The following is a 20,904-nucleotide window of genomic DNA, read 5'->3' on the forward strand; positions in this document are numbered from 1 at the left end:
AAGAGAACTTTAATAGGTGTATTCTGTATAAATGGGTATTCTACAAGTAGTATTGTTCATTGTCTACATTGTAACCATTTAATTTAAGCCTTTTGAAAATCCACTTTGTATGTTATTAAATATTTCTATCCCTGTCAGAGAGACTAGTTGGTAACTGAGCAAATTTATGAAAAAAAAAAAAAGTTATAATTAAGTAATAATTTGTCATTTTTGTGACCCCTAAATTCCTTTCCTGTCCCAGAGGATGGGTAAGATGGCCTTAATAGCCCATTTCCATCTCTAGTTTTCATGATGTGAATGATCTTACTATCAGCTATAAGAAAAAGAGTCTCAGAAGTTTCATGTGCTTGTATATAAACAGCCTGCTGTAGCTAATATTCCTGACAATTTAACTTTGTATAGTTTGGACACCAAATATATATACCATTGAAAATGTTAATATATGCATTGCTTAAAAGCAATGCTCTACATGTGGTAATAAATGCCAATATATAATAAACTGACAGTTTTGAAATGACTGACATAAAAAATATTCCTTATTCCCCTCTATCCATCTCCAAGACAGCTGTACATTCTGTTAAGAATATATTTTTAACAGAGAAAATGGTCTGTGCCTCCAAAATAAAGATGTAGCTTCTCCTGGACCAGAAATTTAGTAGGCTAGCCACATACCAGGCACAGATTTACCAAGGCAACTAAGAGGGTTGTAGATTTCCCATTAATACTGCGAAGTGCTGTTGAGTGCAGTAGTACCTGTATATATCTCCTCCCTACATCCATCAATATCTTTATTTGCATTCATCCCAGGCTATGAAAATGTAAAGTGAAAAACTGTTAATGCTCTAGAATGCTTTCATCATATAAAATGTTTTTTATGCTTATAGCTTGACTTTAATAGTTTTGCCTCTATTTGTTGTAGAAGGCAGAAGAAAATGCAGAAGGAATGGGATCTGGTCTTGGTCCTGATGGAGAGGTATGAATTTTACAAGCCTTTTTAGTTTGTGGGGTTGGTTAGTTTGTTTAATTTTCCCAGAGCTTGTTATAACTTATAGTGGTGGTAAAAGATTAAAGTGTATGCCAGACATTTGACCTCTTTGTTCAGTTAGTACTCTGTAGGGCTTTTGCATGTGACTAAGAGCCACATGTACACTCAGAAAGAGTGCAAAAATGAAACTGATTTGGGGAAATTAGTTCAAAAGGTGCCTACATATTTGGAATCTCTAAGGTCGAAGGTAGCAAGTGTGCATGCTAAGGTCCCCATGAGAGAGACACAGAGATCACAATATTCATCAATTCAGTCTTATTTGAAAGAAAAGAAAATACAGTAACATGAATGTACAAGCATACATATTTTAGAATAGAATAGTTCAGTTGGAAGGGACCTACAATGATCATCCAGTCCAACTGCCTGACCACTTCAGGGCTGACCAAAAATTAAAGCATCTTATTAAGGGCATTGTCCAAATGCCTCTTAAACACTGACAGGCATGGGGCGTTGACCACCTCTCTAGGAAGCCTGTTCCAGTGTTTGACCACCCTCTCGGTAAAGAAATGCTTCCTAATATCAAGTCTGAACCTCCCCTGACACAGCTTTGAACCATTCCCATGTATCCTGTCACAGGATACCAGGGAGAAGAGATCAGCACCTCCCTCTCCACTTCCCCTCCTCAGGAAGCTGTAGAGAGCAATGAGGTCACCCCTCAGCCTCCTTCTCTCCAAACTAGACAAACCCAGAGTCCTTAGCCAGTCCTCATAGGACATGCCTTCCAGCCCTTTCACCAGCTTTGTTGCCCTCCTCTGGACACATTCAAGGACCTTCACATCCTTCTTAAATTGTGGGGCCCAGAACTACACACAGTACTCAAGGTGAGGCTGCACCAATGCTAAATACAGTGGGATAATCACCTCTTTTGACTGGCTGGTTATGCTGTGTTTGATGCACCCCAGGATGCAGTTTGCCCTCTTGGCTGTCAGGGCACACTGCTGACTCAGATTGAGCCTGCTGTCAACCAGCACCCCCAGATCCCTTTCTGCAGGGCTGCTCTCCAGCCACTCCTCTCCCAATCTATACTTGTGTCCAGCATTACTCTGTCCCAGGTGCAGAATCCGGCATTTGTTCTTGTTAAATTTCATGTCACTGATGATTGCCCAATGCTCCAATCTATCTAGATCCCTCTGCAAGGCCTCTTGTCCCTCAAGAGAGTCAACAGCACTGTCTCGTCCCACTCGGTGGGTTGCGAGATGGGTGAATCTTTTCGATTCCCCAACGGTTTGTGTACCGACAAAGGCCCATCTCTGCTCAGCAGAGCCGCGTGGTCGGTAGAGTCACGACAATGACTCAGAGGAACAGGCTGGCCAGCAACTTTATTAACTGGCGAATTCCACAAACGGACAAACTTAACGAACTGGCAAGCTCAATGAACGAACAGAGGCAATTTGGCAATGGAGCTATTTTCCAGGCAACCCGTCACAATTTATCCCAAACTTACATATATTGGAAGAGTAGAGGAAGAGAGAAGCGAGAAAAGAAAAAGAAAAGAGAGGAGGAAAGAGATAGAAAAAGTATCACCACCCTTGGATCCCGCGATGACAATGACAGGCATGGCAATCTTCCAGTGGTGGGCATGTGCGCAGTTCCCTGGAGGGCGTGTCTTTTATTAGCTAATCCCCGCCTCCAGGTATGCCCAGGTCTCTCGGGTGGTTGCAAGCCCCTTCCTCAGATCAACTCTGTGTGATCTCTGGCCATACGTGGTAAGGTCCGTCGGAACCCGGAACCGCGCGTCCTCTGATGCGCTCTCCATGTCCCACACATCCCGCTCTCGCTCTCCCCCACCCCGTGCTCTCTGACCTGCCGTCGCCGTGCAAATAGCGCCTCGCCTCGCCACAATGTTTGAGACATTAACTCTTTCAGTCTCTCATAAGCACCTCCCAGTTTAGTATCGTCAGCAAGCTGGCTAAGGGTGCATTCAACTCCTGCATCCAGATCATTGATAAAAATATTGAACAGAACTGGCCCTAGGATTGAGCCCTGAGGAACACCGCTGGTGACTGGTTGCCTGCCAGATGTAGCCCCATTCAATACAACCCTTTGAGCCCTGCCCTTCAGCCAGTTCTTCACCCAGCACACCGTGTACCTGCTCATCTCACAGCTGGACAACTTGTCCAGAAGGATGCTGTGAGGGACAGTATCAAAAGCCTTACTAAAATCCAGAAAAACTACATCCACCACCTTCCCTTCATCCACTAGGTGAGTGACCTTATCATAGAAGGATATTAAATTAGCTAAAGAGGACTTTCCCTTTGTGATCCCATGTTGACTGTGCCTGATGATTGCATTGTCCTTTAAATGCCTTTCAATAGCACCCAGCATGATTTTTCCGGGTACTGAGTTTAGACTAACAGGTCTGTAGTTTCCTGGGTCTTCCCTCGCACCCTTCTTGTAAATTGGAATAACATTGGCTAGCTTCCAGTCAGCAGGGACCTCCCCAGACTCCCAAGACGATCGAGTAGGGGTGCTGCTGTAACATTCACTAGCTCCTTCAGTACTCTGTTTTGTTTCTTAAAAATATTTTCTATTGTGAATAAAGAATTATATCTTCTGTTTGTCCTTTGTTAATTTAGCAACTCTCAGTTTCATCAAATAGAGGCTATATCCCCAGGAATTCCTCTGACAAAGGCCCCCCCCCCCCCCCAGAATCTGGAAGATTATCCAATTACAATTTAAAGCAACTCACAGCAAGGATGACTGACTAAAGACAGAAGTCTGAGAGCATCAGGAAAAGAGAAGGAAAGACTATGAGAGAGTGTGTGTGAGAGAGCGAGCTTCACTTTCTCATATGAGTAAAGTGAGGAGAATTATACCTGTCCTTAAGTTTTGTGCAGTGTGGAGTCAAGGACTCTGGTTTCAGGTTTGGACCTGCTTGCTTTCTTTCCTTTTTTCTTTTCTTCTACTTCTCTCTCTGTTGCTATGTGCAGACCCCATATTTATATGAAAAACTCTTATTGATTCTTATGGAGTCTTGTTAGATTTACATGCGTTAACAAAAAGGAGCTCTTAAAAGGCAGTACAGTTAGAGAATAAAAGATGGCTGTTAATCCTGGTCTGAGTCATGGGAGTGGTATATGGTTTCTCCTCCTGGGAAGAAAAGAGAGGTTCCAGAGAGGCATTGCCTTGGAAATCCTATGCAGGGCAGCATCATCAAGAGCTACCAGCTCTTCCTAGCTCTCTCTATGTACTGAGAGTTGTCCAAAGGAGACTGTACTGTCATGTGTGGAAGGAGAATTGCATGATCATGCATTCTCATCCCATGCCCATCATAGGTATTGCTGTCCCTGAGCTGGCACAGGAGAGGATCCAGTTGATTCAGAAGCCTTTGATATTGACTACCAGTCAAGCTCATTTACTCCATTGCTCACAGCTCCTGCCTGACTCACCCTTAGTCATGGCTGGGCAAACCTTATTGTTTAATCCTTGCAGTTTCAGATCTGACCTTCTGCTTCAGCCAGCATGGCTGTGGGTCAGTGGATTTCCTGGGCGCAAGCTGGGAGCTCTGTGTTACAGTACATAGGAGTGTAGGAATTTGTAAAAGTCATATACCATTGCCATAGCTTTTTTTATAACCAGGAGAAAACCAGTCTGGATTAACATTGGTGCTAACTTGTTTCTCTTCAGAGTTGAAGTCTACAACAAAGGTACATTGAATCTATCACTGAGTATGCTGAAAAATCCTTTTCAGCTTTGGCAGACACTTAAAAATAGATGTTTTTCTTGAGATAAAAATCCATGTATAGTACATTATTTATTTTTCAAAATGCACTTGTAAGCACAACAGATTATATAATCTCATTACTAGAAAATACACTGTTGACATTGCACATCAATTCCCTTTCTGGCATAGGGTAAAATATACTGTCACAAAGGCTTCTCAAGATACCCGAGGGTACTTTGTCCCTCAAAAGCAACTGAAAATGAAAAGTTTTCCCATGTTGTTCTTTGAACAGTTAGCTCTCTTTTTCTTTTTTTTTTTTCCAGTAGAATTGGAGGACATATGCTGCCTCATTAAGAGCTATACTGTTATGCCCTTTTTTACTCATTTATGTGTAAACACAACTTGAAAATTCTGCTTATTACTTTATGTCTTATCTACACATGAAAGTAATATCTTTGCTGGTGTAGTTAAAAAAAGTAAAGCCACATCCTTTAATGTATATACAGTTGCACCAGGAAAATGTACATATACTGCTGTAACATAATCATTTATAGAAGGGGGAGTAAGTTTTATACTCACTGTAAGTCATCTTTATACCTGTTCAAATTTTTTTCCAGTTTTGTGGTTTTTTGGGAAAGGGTTCTTTATTGTGCTAATTATTATTAAAAAGAAGATATTTAGCCAGAATAGTTTGTAAAGTAGAAAATCTGTGGTTTGAGCAGGCCAAAGAAGTATCAGAGACATAATTTTGTTCTGTTTTTCTTTTGTTAGAGTGCCAGAGTAAGTGAAAGGGAGTCAGGACAGTGAATTTTAACTAGGACTTCTTTACTTTAAAAGTTAATTAAAATCTTATAGCTCCATTTCTTCATCCATAAAGAAAGAAAAAGGCTGAAAGCTCAATGTTTTTTCTCCTTACAGATCTCCATCAGTATAAGCAGCAAGAGTGAAAGGACTGTAATATACTTTCTCTCTTCTTTCAGAGAGGTCAAGTTACTTCTGTTCCACACTGCTCATTCATTTACTTGGAATACTGTGATGCATGTGTGGATATTAAATGTAGAGATATGTTACACACAGAAATACTGTGACTTAGTGTTGACTTGGTAGCAGTATGGGAAGCCAAGGCTTCAGTAACACATTAACTTACTCAGAGTCATAACTTTGCAGTTGTTGTTAGCTCTCTTCATTAACTGTGGCAAACACAGGAAGACCAGTTATCTTATAACATTTCATCTGAATTTTTAGCTCATAGATGAGAGCAGTCAGATGAGTGACCTTCCAGTCAAAGTGACTCACACTGAAACAGGCAAAGTTCTTCTTGGACCAGAAGCACCAAAAGCAAGTCAGCTAGATGCTTGGTTAGAAATGAACCCTGGGTAAGTAGCTAACAAACCAATCGGGTATTTTTATTATTGGGGGGGTGTCAACTGTATTGTTATTTTTGATGAAACTGTCTTTTTTATCTATTCTATTTGCCGTTTAATTTATTACTTGTAAGTTGAGTAGGAAATTTATTTAATCTATTCCATTTCTCCCTTTGTATTTCTAATTCATATTCTTTTGTCTTCTCTGACGAAATTCATATTCTAATTCATATTCTTTCGTCAGCTATGAAGTTGCTCCCAGGTCAGACAGTGAAGATGAAAGTGGCTCTGAATATGAGGAGGAGGTAGGTATGCTTTTCTTCAAATTTCATTTTTAGTAGTGCAGTAGAGCAAAACCCACATTATTTTCCTGTATGTTCCTTTTTTCATAGGCTTGAAGAAAAGCAGTAGCAAGTGTCTAATTGTTTTAAACATAATACAAACAGCAAAATACATCCTTTTTGCAGTGATGCTCATTGCATAGCATGTCTTTTATATGTGCTGTAAATGCCTACCTGATAGTCTGAATGAGGGGAAAAGACAACTTGTTTTACTCTCATATCATCAGAGTAAAAATAATGAAATAATCATGTCAGAACAGGCAAGCAGGTTCCTATTTTAAAATACACCTCTGTAAAGGGCGTATGGTGGCTTTGTGCTGAATGAAGTTAACATCTTTTATCTTCTAGATGCCTCTTGTATCCATTATGTAATACTTTTCTACAGAAAGCAATGCTTTCCTAGTCTTAACATTGAAGTATTGCCTATTGAGAGGATGAGAAAAGACAAATTATATTGTTTGTGGTGTGATTCTGACTCGGGTGTTTTGAGTCAGTAAATGGCAAAGGTTTATTAGGATCATTTGCTAGAATACACCTTCATTTTTACAGTTGCACATCAGCATTTGGAAGATTTCAGGGTAATTTTGGTTTTTTTTTTTCCTTGGTAATTCTTCAGTAGGGATGAAATAGGGCCAATGTAATAAGACATAGTTAGGTACATTCATTTGTCTGCTTATATCATCTTTGATAGATGCAGTATTATAGAGCAATATTTTGCTCTGTTTAATTGCTAAGAATTTAAATTGTTCCACAACACCCTTTTCTTCAAATGGTTCAAGCATTGTTAGAGAGCCCCCAGTAAAATCAGAAAAATTTACCCATTTGTCATCCATTGCAACTGTAGCTAGAAGGGAAACTATAAATAAAGATTAAAAATATAATCTGTTTTAAAAAAATAATAAACCAAAAACTTAAAACAGCATGAATGCAGGAGCTCTTGCCAGTTTTTTAAGCTATCTTACAGTATCGTGCATCTTGAATATGATACAAACATATGCATAATATCAGTCTGCTCTATGAGCAGGACCGGTAAGATTTTTATAAATGAGAACATTGAAGAGGAAAATATTTTTTCTTAAAGTATTGTGACTTTCTGTTAGTTAATCTATGTAAATTTATTTTTGTTTTGTTGCAGTGTATCAAGATAGCTGTCAGTTGAACTTTTTGGTTCAGGTTCCTGTCAGTATAAAGCATTGTTCAATGAAAACTGTTAATAAATATGTGAGTGTTAGCCAAAGTTACGACTGAGTAGCATTGGAGAGTACAACATTTTCCTGTCCTTTTTCCATCCTTTCTAGGATGATGAAGAAGAATCAAGTAGGTTAGAAGCAGATGAGAAGATACTTCTGGATCCTAACAGCGAGGAAGTTTCTGAGAAAGATGCTAAACAAATCATTGAGTGAGCTTTGGATTCTGCCTTTTTTTTTTCTTTTTTTCTTTTTCTCTCCTCCCCCCCTCTGCCCCTGAATGGTGATTTCTTATCAGGGCTCTCAAAATTAGCTTGCTCTAGATTACCGTGAGTGGCTGGTTGTTGTAGCGCCTGTGACATGCATCTGCAGGAGAAGGGATATGACTGCTTGGTAGTACTTGTGTACTACTTAAAAAGTAATGTGCATTCTTCTAAGGGTGAACTTCCCATAGTTGAGGATTTCTACTGCCTCTTTACCACTTGTATAAATAAGTGAACTGTATTGAAAAATATATGTATTTGTGGGAATTTACCTTTATTCTTTGTCTGCTTTCCAGGACAGCCAAACAAGATGTGGATGATGAATACAGTATGCAATATAGTGCTAGAGGGTCTCAGTCCTACTACACTGTTGCTCATGCAATCATAGAGAGGGTGGAGAAGCAGTCTTCTCTTCTTATTAATGGTACACTAAAACATTATCAGGTAAGAAATATATTTAGAGTTAGCTTAAGTAGTTCCAAACCCTTTTATTCAAAATAATACCCTGCTCTACAGCTGACAGTTACATAATAATGGCCAGGCTCCTATATAATATACTTTTCATTGAGTAAAGCATGTTAAAATGTTTAAGACTTGCCTTATCCTAGATATTTCATTACAGTACTTAAAATGACAAACTGTTTGAAAATGCGTGCAGAAACACAAGATATCTATTAGGTTAGAAATTGATGATCATATGGAGAAAGGGAATGTAGTCTTCTATCCCAGATCAATTTTCATATATACTGCTTGAATAATAACATCAACTTTCTATATATACCTGTAAACATCTCTTTTCATTGCAGACCAATAGTGTTTTGGTTTTGCTCTCCTTCCCATCAACCCAGTATTTGGATTTTTGCTCATTATTTTAATTTTAATTTATTATTTTTTTAAATAATCTTTTTCTTCTTTTAATATTTAAAAATTTAACAATTTGAGCTTTTAGCACCTCAGCGTGGATCTCTAGTGATTGAATTGATAAAATTGTTCTATACAATATTTGTTTTATATACAGATTGTTAGTGTTACAAATAAGGTACATACTTTTCCAGAGAGCTTTACAGCATGCGTGTTGAGGCCTGGTTTTGGTTCTTGTCCTATCACTCTCCCTTTGACTCTTATGCCCTTCAGTTTCCTCTAGATCTTATCCATTTTTTCTTGCCCCACTTTCCTTCTCTTTTTTTTCCTTTTTCACATGTTCTTCATTCTTGATTTTAGTTAGGCTACCTCTTCCTTCTGCACATCAGTACATGTCAGTGAAGGGGTGATTGATGACACAGGAAAGAGTTTCTCTGTTATCAGTTCTGCAGCCACTTGTAAGTGGGAGACAAGTGCAGAAAAAGTTCTGCTTGACCGTTGTTGCCCTGAGTTCAGTAAAGACAGTCTTCAGATAATTTAGTACCTAAATATAAATCAATCAGCATATGTGTGAATCTGATAGATTGGCTGTATTATTTTGTATAAATTTTCACGGATACAACGGATTACTTTTGACATACAATGTTTTCCCCATACTTCTTAGCTAAACTTTCTCAGACCTGTTAATTTACTTCTCTCCCAATGCATGAGACTCATCAAACATCTGGATCATGGAAGTGGGAATGTGTCTAGATTACACTTGTATGAGATAATGTGATATGTACATGCATAGAAGGCTGTGTGACAAGAAAGTAGTCACCGTGCTAGGATGCGATAGAGTGAGTGTGCCTTCTAGCTAGTCCAGCTAGGTAGATACTGCTTACTACACTATTGTGGCTTCTTCCCAGCTCTGGGATTCTACATGCCAGGCATAGTTGGTCAGTGGACCTCTTCTGACACATGGAGTTGTACTAAATGGGTGTGTACTACAAGAATTTCAAGATGCTAGTGATAGTCAGGGGGTGTGAAGTGGAACCAAATGTGAGTCTTATGGCTAGTGCATGAGACGTGATAGGTTTGGTTTTGAGAAAGTTTTGATTGAGGCAGAGAACTGACATGAAATTTTACTCCAAAGGTTTTAAATTTGATGGTGTCTAAATTAACAAATAGAATCTTTTAGTGGTAAGTGTTAAGAAACCTGAAGTATGGGCGGCAGTGTTAGTCTGCCAACAGTACAAAAACACTTCAGTATGTATAAAATATGACATTGTAGCATGGGCCATACTGGCCCTAAATAGCAGTGATGACTTTCATATAGATGTAAGTCATATCACCTTTTCCAAGACATATTGGGACACCATTTCCAAGACAACTGCATGCACATAGTACTGTGGAAGGAAAAACAGCATCTAAGTAGTAAGAGAAGAACCTTGCTTCTGTAATATTAGTACTACCTACTTCTGTGGATTTCAAATAATTGAAATGATTATTCATTTCAGCTCCAGGGCCTGGAATGGATGGTTTCACTCTATAATAACAATTTGAATGGAATTTTAGCTGATGAAATGGGACTAGGAAAAACCATACAGACTATTGCACTCATTACTTATCTGATGGAACACAAAAGACTCAACGGCCCCTATCTCATCATTGTTCCCCTTTCGTAAGTAAAGAAACTCATTCTGCTATTATTCTGTGTATTGTACTTTGGTTTCTTAGCAACATGTACTTTTTTTTTCCACACAATGACAAGATGAGGCACATCTTAGAATTGCACTGAGTGTGTACTCTGAATTTAGCCTGTGATTATTTCTTCCTAACTGATTGTCTAGCATTGGAAAGGTGACCAGATGGCTGATAAAAGCACTTCGTTTCATTAATTTTGCTGTTCACTCTGCTGGCATGCTATATAGTGTGTCCTACTTCACTGTTACTTACTCCTCACATTAGCCACGAGAGAGGAATGATACTTTTTTTTTTATATTACATGCCTGTAGTTTTCCCCATTCTAGGAACCTTTTAAAGACTCTAGAAGAGACAAGCTGAAACTTCAGTGACTTCAGTTATTTTAAAACTCTTTCTTCCTTCTCTTCTCCCCCCATAAGATGCACATTAGACCAGGTTGGTGCTGCCTTGGCATGTCCAATGACTTCACAAACAAAAAGGTTATCTTCTGTTCCCATATTGGCAAACACACTTTTACCCATTTTAAAGACTATTTATTGTGATCATAAAGCTGAAACCACACAGTGCAAAACCGAATCTGCCTAGTGGCAATGTTATATCATTACAGCTGAATACAGATGTATTTTACTGTAGACTTCATATGGCTATATCTGAAAAGTTGCAAGCTCAGTTTATGAGAGGCAATCAGCTTACAATGACACATAAGTCTTTCTGTGTAGGTATATCTTCCCCTTAATATCTGTCAAAATACAAAGGTATACTTCAAATACTTTGCTGAATTGGTCTGAAGGGGACCCCTAAATATAAGGGGAAGAGACATTTTCCCCGTTTTATTTCTATTTCCTCCCCTCTCAAATAAAGATACATATATCCTGATACAATATATTATGTGCCTCTTTTTAAATATACTGTTTATTATAGGGGGTGTAAGAAGTATGTTGAGAATCCAGCATTCAGTGGGAAACAGATGGCATAATTATGAAGTTTAACTTTTTTTTAACAAATAATGAAATATATTATTTTTACCTATTAATCTTGTATTTAGAACTTTATCCAACTGGACATACGAATTTGACAAATGGGCTCCTTCTGTGGTGAAAATATCTTACAAGGTTTGATTTATTTTTTTATATGAACATCAAGCTGAAAGAATAAAACATGTTTTTTCCTCAGCCCCTACATTCATTTGTAAACTGTGTTTGTTTGTAAAGTTTTGTCATGTACATTATGTACTAAGTAGTGAGAGTTAATCATCCCAAGATTACTGTAATTAACTGTAATTGCTTTAGGTTAGCGAAATGCAGAATAAAATTGTTAAATACCATATTGCAAGGATTTGCTGAGAGCAATACAAATGATAAGTACTGCACATTTTGTATACAGCTGAATATTTTGTTGTTTGGCTACTGCAGTTCCTATAAAGTCAAGCAATTAGTGAGGAGACTAGACTGCCAGCTGCATGCTTCCATTCCCATATAAACAGAGCTTTACAGTCCAGCAGCTGGTTAGGGAAACCACTCTTGAAGGAGTATAGAATATATCAATATATTTGGTATGATTTTGCAGGATTACAAGGTCATATATTGGCTTTTTCTCTGCTAATTCATGACTGTACTGCATAGAAATATAGGTATATCTGTTTTCTTCATCCTTTGTCTCTCTTTTAGGGGACACCTGCCATGCGTCGCTCACTTGTTCCTCAGCTTCGAAGTGGAAAATTTAATGTTCTTTTAACTACTTATGAGTACATAATAAAGGACAAACATATTCTTGCTAAGGTAAGGAATGTCTGTCATCTCTTAACAGCTAACACATCCTTAAGACATCATCTTATTTGGTGCCAAGCACAAAACACCTGTTTTTGATTTATAGTCCTGGATTGCTGTTTTGTCTTGCTAAAAATTAACCATTTCATCTACCTTTTCATTCCTCTGTTGACAATTGGATCTCTCCCTCCTGAAAACAGCAGGATTTTGCTGGATATAATTCAGAGAATAATATTATTGCTCTGGAATTTTGTCAGTACTGTAGACTTACCTGTCTTTAGAAAAGTGTGATTTTTCTTTCCACTGCCTGATAGCATTTATCCTAATCTGTCATCCTGACTCTACTTTTCTAGTTCTGTTTCTGAGCTGAAGCTCGCTGTTATTACAACCTCTCCAGCTGCCTGGTGTGTTTTTCCCAAGTGACCACCTATATAATGAATTTGATATCCAGATGCTTTATTACATAAGACACAGTTTTTAAAAGCTCACAAACTGATCTGTGGATATTGGTGCCTCAGATGTAATGAACTGTTTTTGAAAAATGTATGGTAGTGTAACCCAACCAGGTAGGTATGTTTTGCCATACTGTGAAACCTTGTGATCCTATTGTCTTCCTTTTATCCTATTATATATTTAGATGTCTCATTTGTCTGCTCTGGAACATAGACAGTACATAATCTTAGCATAATTCTGAATGGTTGAAAACAGTTTTACTCTGCACAGTTTTTCTATCCCTCTAGTTTTTGCCCACCATTACTAAAAGATAAGAGCAGGGAACAGCAGTGTGGCACCAATCTTTTCTGTGCAATGGGGCTATGTAGCATCTGATGAAAGCACTTGAGGACTACACACTGACACCTTACTGGTCATGTGATCAGTACATCATAGTCTTGTTATGTTGCTGTGTAACCCATCACATGACTCAAATGTTGCACATAACTACAAACAGAGGTATCCTCTGGTTTACGACTGGCATGCCCTGGACATAGGGATTTAGGGATCTGGGGGTGCTGGTTGACAGCAGGCTCAACAGGAGTCAGCAGTGTGCCCTGACAGCCAATAGGGCAAACCGTATCCTGGGGTACATCAAACACAGCATAACCAGCCAGTCAAAAGAGGTGATTATCCCACTGTATTTAGCATTGGTGCGGCCTCACCTTGAGTACTGTGTGCAGTTCTGGGCCCCACAATTTAAGAAGGATGTGAAGGTACTTGAATGCATCCAGAGGAGGGCAACAAAGCTGGTGAAAGGGCTGGAAGGCATGTCCTATGAGGAGCGGCTAAGGACTCTGGGTTTGTCTAGTTTGGAGAGGAGGCTGAGGGGCGACTTCATTGCTCTCTACAGCTTCCTGAGGAGGGGAAGTGGAGAGGGAGGTGCTGATCTCTTCTCCCTGGTATCCTGTGACAGGACGCGTGGGAACGGTTCAGTCAAGGGAGGTTCAGACTGGACATCAGGAAGCATTTCTTTACCGAGAGGGTGGTCAAACACTGGAACAGGCTACCTAGAGAGGTGGTTGATGCCCCATGCCTGTCAGTGTTTAAGAGGCATTTGGATGATGCCCTTAATAAGATGCTTTAATTTTTGGTCAGCCCTGAAGTGGTCAGGCAGTTTGGATGATCGTTGTAGGTCCCTTCCAACTGAAATAGTCTATTCTATTCTGTTCTATTCTTGGCGTGTGACCTGACTTACATTAAGCCTCTGGTCACATGGCCTAGGATTTGGATATATGCCCAACATCTTTTGGGGGGGTGGTTATATTTTTGGTTATGTTGACACATGCTTGTCTACTGGTTATCTGGCCCACTTCTTTCTGATCACTGAGGGCCTCAGCAAGCATGTAAAGCAGCAAGAGGCACCGAAAGCTTCACATCTGTAACAAAGTAGGTTGTGAGGCAGTACTTGCTTTTTAAAAAGCAAAAACAACAACAACAAAACCCCTAAACAGCTGATATGAAGTGTCTGAAAGGACCGAATGTTGTGGTTTAACCCCAGTCGGCAACTAAGCACCACAGAGCCGCTTGCTTGCTCTCCCCCGGTGGGATGGGGGAGAGAATCAGAAGAGTAAAAGTGAGAATACTCATGGGTTGATATAAAGACAGTTTAATAGGCAAAGCAAAAGCCGCGCACAAAAGCAAAGCAAAATAAGGAATTCATTCACTACTTCCCATGGGCAGGCAGGTGTTCAGCCATCTCCAGGAAAGCAGGGCTCTGTCACGCATAACGGTTACTTGGGAAGACAAACGCCATCACTCCGAATGTCCCCCCCTTCCTCCTTCTTCCCCAGCTTTATATGCTGAGCATGACGTCATGTGGTATGGAATAGCCCTTTGGTCAGTTTGGATCAACTATCCTGGCTGTGTCCCCTCCCAGCTTCTTGTGCACCTGGCAGAGCATGGGAAGCTGAAAAGTCCTTGACTAGTGCAGCAACAACTAAAACATCTCTGTATTATCAACACTGTTTTCAGCACAAATCCAAAACATAGTCCCATACTAGCTACTATGGAAAAAATTAACTCTATCCCAGCCAAAACCAGCACACCGAACTAAAGAACTGCCTGAATCACTGATGTGCTGAGGTTCAAGCAGTGTCCCATCAAACTCATCCTATGGGGTAGAGGTTAGCTATCCATGTCTTAGCACAGAAAGTAATAAAAACCATGGCAGTTTTCTTTCAACATCTGCTCTGACTGCATTAAAGTTTAATGTCAGAAGATGCAGTGACTGAGATGTCCTTAATTATGTTGCTTCATTTTGGGGTTAGAATAAAGGGATTAACTGAATCAAAGCAAAGTTCAGGGTTGCTGTCTTTTGAGAGAATACAGTTATTTTGTCTGAAAATGCCTTTGCATCCTGTCTAGTTTCTTCTTTCTGACAGTTTCATTTGGATTTCTCGTGTTCTTTTTCTTCCCCAGTAAGACAAATTCTGACCTTATGGTGCCAGTCTCCTGAACTCCTCCCAAGAAATGAGGGGATTCAGCTGTTTGCTGATGCAAGCTTATTTACAGATGTAGCCTATCTGGTATTTGTTTCTCCTCTTGTTGCTTGGGAGGCCACTAATGCTTGGATAATGTCAGATTTGGGTTTCCAGCTATTCAACAAGAATGACCGATGTTTCAGTTTTGAAATGTTCCTGTTTTAAACCTACTGGGAGGTAGGTTCTAATTCTGATGATATCTGACCTGCTTTTTCTTTACCAGCTTTTCTTCTTCTTGCAGATTCGATGGAAATACATGATAGTAGATGAAGGCCATCGAATGAAGAACCATCACTGCAAGCTGACTCAGGTCTTGAACACTCATTATGTGGCCCCTAGAAGGATACTGTTGACCGGAACTCCACTTCAGAACAAATTGCCTGAACTCTGGGCTCTTCTCAACTTCCTCCTCCCTACCATTTTCAAGAGCTGCAGCACCTTTGAACAGTGGTTCAATGCTCCATTTGCCATGACTGGAGAAAGGGTACTGCAACAGTTTGCTTAAAGATTGTTAGAAACAAACCATTAGGATGGAAACAAAATGGAGGCCATGTTATAGGAATAGTCTTTGAACTCTCCTTTGTGCTCAGAGAATTAGCATACTTAAAAGCCACCTTTATTACAGCTTTAAAAGTCTTCATTAAAGTGTTTCTTTCTGGACTCTGAGTCAATTTAGTTGTAACATAACAAGTAATTACTGCATACATTTATAATGAGAAATAAGCTCTTACCTAATCACAAAGACATTACATAACACACTGAGTTGCCTTGTTGTGACCTTTATAAACTTTTGTAGGTGGACTTAAATGAGGAAGAGACTATCCTGATCATCCGTCGTCTCCACAAAGTGCTCCGGCCCTTTTTGCTAAGGAGACTGAAAAAAGAGGTTGAGTCTCAACTGCCAGAAAAGGTTTGCAATAAAAAGGGGTTTTGTACTTTTTTTTTTGAGCACTATATAATATTGTTTTTTGAGATGCATCCTAGATAAGAGGACTTATTAAGTGTCTGTTGTTGCTGTGGTTTGTGTTTTTAACTCTGCAAAGAAGAAATACTGGCCACTGAGGAATCCTGATTTCTGCATTCTCAGTCTTAATCCTCAATCCTACAGCTTTAATTCTTTATGTAGCCACCCAAGGTTTATATAAGACAGCTTATATAAGAAGCTTGTTTCCATAGTATTTGGTTTCAAGGCATTAATAAAAGCCAGTCATACCCTGAGGGTCAGATTGTGCCACTCTCTCATGCACTGAGAAGAAACTTTGCTTGCTGAATTGTTTCACTGAAACTCCTAAAGGACTGTGTGACATTCATAAATTTAGCAGAATTTTAGTTAACTTTTCAGGACTCTTGAGTTGTGTGAAGTATTTTGTTTGGCTTGTATGTATGTCTTAACCAGTTTGTGCATCTTAGAATGTAAAATTCAACACTGATTTGAAAGACCACTATTTTAATTTCCAGGCATCTCACTCTACCCACACCCCTGCCCTTCTTTGTGATTTTGAACCTCCTTCCCCTTTTGCCCTTCCCCCCAAACCCACAAAAACATAACCAAAAATGAAAATTGAAGGCAGGTTAGGGGGGACATTTGATACTTAAACCTGCTGGGTTAAAACCATAACAAAAATCAAGTTATTGTTACATGTGAGTTGTAAGGTTGTATTTACATTGAATGAATGAAGAGTTCTTTATCTGCATTTAAAAAAAGACTTCTAATTAAAGACCTAAAAATTTAGAATGTTATGAAGATTGTTGCTATTTTTACCTTCTGTTCCCCCAAATGTCATATTAACAATAGCATTCTATGTAGCATTTATTTGAGCTTGAAACATAGATCTGAAAATGTTGTCTGACATTCTACCAGGAAAATCTCATTACTGAAATTTTTATTGCATTTCAAATTTCTGCCAATTAGAGCCACTGTATTTGATAGAACAATTGCAGAGTCATGGGAGAAAAAGGATTTATAAGTTGCATATGCACTGTTACTTAGTGGAGCACTTCTTTCATTTCTGTCCCCCTGTTTTACAAACAAAGCATGTCTGACTTGAAGCATCAGACTTTTTGACAGAAGTCTGTTGGTGACAGTTCTAGCTGCTTTGACAGGCCCCTATGATAAAGATGCTAAGTGGATGTTCATGTTTCTTACCTGTGAGCTCATCCTCCTGTCCTTCTGAGATGAAAATAACCTATTGATTTTTTAGTCATAAAATCATATAGGTTGGAAAGGACCTCTGGAAGTCTCTAATACAACCTCCTGCTCAGAGCAGGTCACTCAGGACCTTATCTAGTTGAGTTTTGGATGGAGGATGGAGATCCCACAACCTCTCTGGGTTCCTGTTCTAGTGTTTGACCACCCTCATGGGGAAATTTTTTCTTTGTATCTAATCAGAATTTCTCACTTTCCAACTTGTGACCATTGCCACTTGTCCTTGTGCTGAATGTTTTCAAGCAGAGTATGGCCCATTAGGTAGTTAAAGAAAGCAATAAGGTCTCCTAAGCTCTTCTCTTCTCCAGGCTGAACAAGTCCAGCTCCCTCAAACTTTCCTCATATGTCATGTGCTCCAGCCCTCTGTCCATTTTGGTGGCCCTCTGGCTTGCTCCAGTATGTCCATGTCTGTTGTGTAGTGGGGAGACAAAAGCTGGGCACAGCACTCCAGATGTGGCCTCACCAGTGCTCAATAGAGGGGAAGGATTGCTTTCCTTGACCTTGTGGCTGCACTTTTGCTAATAAAGCCCAGGATGCTGTTGGTCGTCTTTGCTGCAAGGGCACATTGCTGGCTCATTGTTCAACTTTTTGTCCACCAGGACTCCAGGGTCCTTTTCTGCAAAGCTGCTTCCTAGCCAGTTGGCCCCCAGAATATACTGGCATTATTCCATCCCCAGTACAGGACTCGGCATTTCCCTTTGTTGAACTTCATGAGGTTCCTGTCAGCCCATTTTTCCAGCCTGTTGAGGTTCCTGTGAATAGCAGCCCTGCCTCCAGCATATTGACCATTCCCCCCAATTAGAGGGTTATTCCATCCCAGATGCAAGACTTGGCATTTATCCTTGTTAAACTTCATGAGGATCCTGTCAGCCCATTTCTCCAGCCTGTCCAGGTCCCTCTGACCTACAGCATATTGAGCACTCCCCCCTCCAATTTGGTGTAATCCACAAACTTGCTGAGAGTGCATGCTGTCCCATCATCCAGGTCATTCATAAAGACATTAAACAGTATTGGCCAAGTATTGACCCTTAAGGGACACCACTGATAACTGGTGGCAAGTTGGACTACTACTGAGTAGTAGTACTGGATTTGTACCCTTTGAGCCTGGTAATCCAGCCAAATTTCCACCCACTTTATTGTCCACTTATCCAGTCCATATCTCACTAGTTTGGTTATAAGAATACTATGGAAGACCATGTCAAAGGCCTTACTAAAATCAAGGTAAACAAGATCCACTGCTCTACCCTTGTCTACACAGCCAGTCATCTCATCATAGAGGGCAATCAGTTAGGCGTGATTTCCGCTTGATAAATCTATGCTGGCTGTTGCCAGTCACCTTCTTGTCCTTCATGTACTTGGAAATGTCTTTGAGAAGGATTTGTTCCATAAGCTTCCCAGAAACGGCGGTGAGGTTGACTGGCCTGTAGTTCCCTGGATTCCCCTTCATGCCCTTCTTGAAAATGGGTGCGACATTTGCTTTTACCAGGCATTCAGAACCTCACCTGATCAACATGACCTTTCAAAGATGATAAAGAGTGACCTCACAATGACATCAGCCAACTCCTTTTGCTGCCTTAGATGAATCCCATCTGATCCTATGGACTTGTATATGTCAAAATGGTTTAAGTGGTCTCTAACTGTATTTTCCTCTGTTATGAGTAATGCTTTACTCCCCCAGACTCTGCCATTAGGCTCAGGGACCTGTGAGGCCTGAGGACAAGCCTTACCAGTGAAAACTGAAGCAAAAAAAGGCACTGAGTACATCAGTCATTCCTGTGTCCTTTGGCACTGTCCCTTGCCCCATTGAGCAGTGAGCCTCTGTTTTCCTTAGCCTTCCTTTTACTGTCAGTGTACCTATAGAAGCTCTTCTTGTTGCCCTTCATATCCCTCTCTAGTTCCAACTTGGGCTGAGCTTAGGCTTTCCTAACTTCATCCCTGCACTCCTGGGCAATGTCTCTGTATTCCTTTCAGGTAGCCCATGTCTGTCTCCACCTTCTGCGTGCTTCCTTTTTGCATTTGAGCTCAGTCATGTGTTCCCTGTTCATCCACGCTGGCCTTCTGCCATGCTTACTTGACTTCTTCCACGTCATAAGAAACAACTTCTGCTCTGAGGAGGCTGTCCTTGAAGATTATCCACCTCTCCTTGGCCCCATTGCCCTCCAGAGCAGTCTCCCATGAGATCCTGCCAAGGAGATACCTGAACAAGCTGAAAACTGCTCTCCTGAAGTGCAGGGCTGTGATTCTATTTGTCTTGCTCACTTCTCTCAGGATCCTAAACTCCACAATCTCATGGTCACTGTGGCCAGTGAAGCCCTCAGCCTTCACATCTTGGAGCAGTTCTTTGTGTATGACTATCAAGTCCAGCAGAGCATGTCCCTCATGAGCTGTGTAAAGAAAGCCCCTCATGGGCTTCATGTGCTTCCTTTTGTTGATCAGAAAGCCTGTAGCAGATGCCTACCACAATAGCACCTGCACTGGTTTGTCCTCTGATCCTTACTCATAAGCTCTCAACTGGCACGTCACCTGCTCCAAGGCAAAGCTCTGTGCATTCGAGCCCCTCCTGTGCATAGGGCACAATCCCCTGTCTTCACCTTCCCAGTCTGTCTTTCCTGAAGAGCCTGTACCCATCCATGGCAGCACTCCAATCATGTGAGCTATCTCCCACATCTCTGTAATCCCAATGAGATCAGAGTTTTGCAAATGTGCGTGGACTTATAATTCCTCCTGTTTGTTGCCCATGCTGCGTACGTTTGTGTACAGGCACTTGAGATGGGCCCCCAATCATGCTGCTTTCATAGGGGAAGCACAAGAACCTCCCAAGTCGTGCTGTCTCCCAGACACTTCTTCGCTGCCCCCCATGCCTTCGCTTTTCTTCAGGTAATTACAATCCTTCCCTGATGTACCTAGTTGAAAGCTTTCCTCACTAGGTTAATGAAATTGTTAGCAAAGATGCTCTTTATTTAGTTTGTTGCAGAATAACTGGAATTACAATTTTGATCAGGTCAGAACAGAAGCAGTTTATTACTATAGCTATAGGAGAGAACACAAAGCAGCAGAGTGACAGACTCTGATGAGATGAACTCTGCCCAAATGGGGCAGTTACAGAGTTTATATACCTTTGGGTTATACAACTCGTTCTTCACCAAACCATGTCAGAGAAACAGGACTATAGTAAATTGCAACAAAGAGCAGTAACATGTGGATTACTTCATATAGGGAGGCTCCAAACAGTCAGATAAGGAAGCTCTAGACAGTACCTCTTTTTAACAAATACTTCACTCCTTCGTTAATTAAATTGTGCTGACTCGGTGAGGCCGTTAGGTCATGCTGACATGTATTTCTTAACTAGTGAGGCCTCCAAAGGGCTATGAAGTGTTATATTTAACTGTTAACTTCCACAAGTTTATTTATGAAACATTAAGCATCTTGCTCTTTTTTCTTTTAATCACTTCTTGCATTATTTGTCACCATTATTCTGGCTTCATTGTGTGACTATTTTCATTTTAGCCTAATTATTAAAGACAGTGAAGTATTACAAGCCTGGCA

General features: G+C 40.2%; 1 protein-coding gene across 8 annotated transcripts in view; it reads left to right on the forward strand.

The window, feature by feature from the left end:
* LOC140650456 (probable global transcription activator SNF2L2) overlaps positions 1–20,904 on the forward strand; it is a 180,946-nt gene that overhangs the window by 63,799 nt on the left and 96,243 nt on the right. For all 8 annotated transcript variants that reach the window (XM_072858700.1, XM_072858698.1, XM_072858701.1 and 5 more), the window contains 10 exons: positions 920–973; positions 5,955–6,085; positions 6,318–6,378; positions 7,713–7,813; positions 8,161–8,308; positions 10,225–10,388; positions 11,457–11,523; positions 12,079–12,189; positions 15,394–15,636; positions 15,949–16,062. In XM_072858700.1, the coding sequence (XP_072714801.1) occupies positions 920–973; positions 5,955–6,085; positions 6,318–6,378; positions 7,713–7,813; positions 8,161–8,308; positions 10,225–10,388; positions 11,457–11,523; positions 12,079–12,189; positions 15,394–15,636; positions 15,949–16,062 (1,194 nt within the window). The remainder of the gene's footprint in view (positions 1–919; positions 974–5,954; positions 6,086–6,317; positions 6,379–7,712; positions 7,814–8,160; positions 8,309–10,224; positions 10,389–11,456; positions 11,524–12,078; positions 12,190–15,393; positions 15,637–15,948; positions 16,063–20,904) is intronic.

Source organism: Ciconia boyciana, chromosome 4 (genome assembly GCF_034638445.1).
Source record: "Ciconia boyciana chromosome 4, ASM3463844v1, whole genome shotgun sequence".
Lineage (NCBI taxonomy): Eukaryota > Metazoa > Chordata > Aves > Ciconiiformes > Ciconiidae > Ciconia > Ciconia boyciana.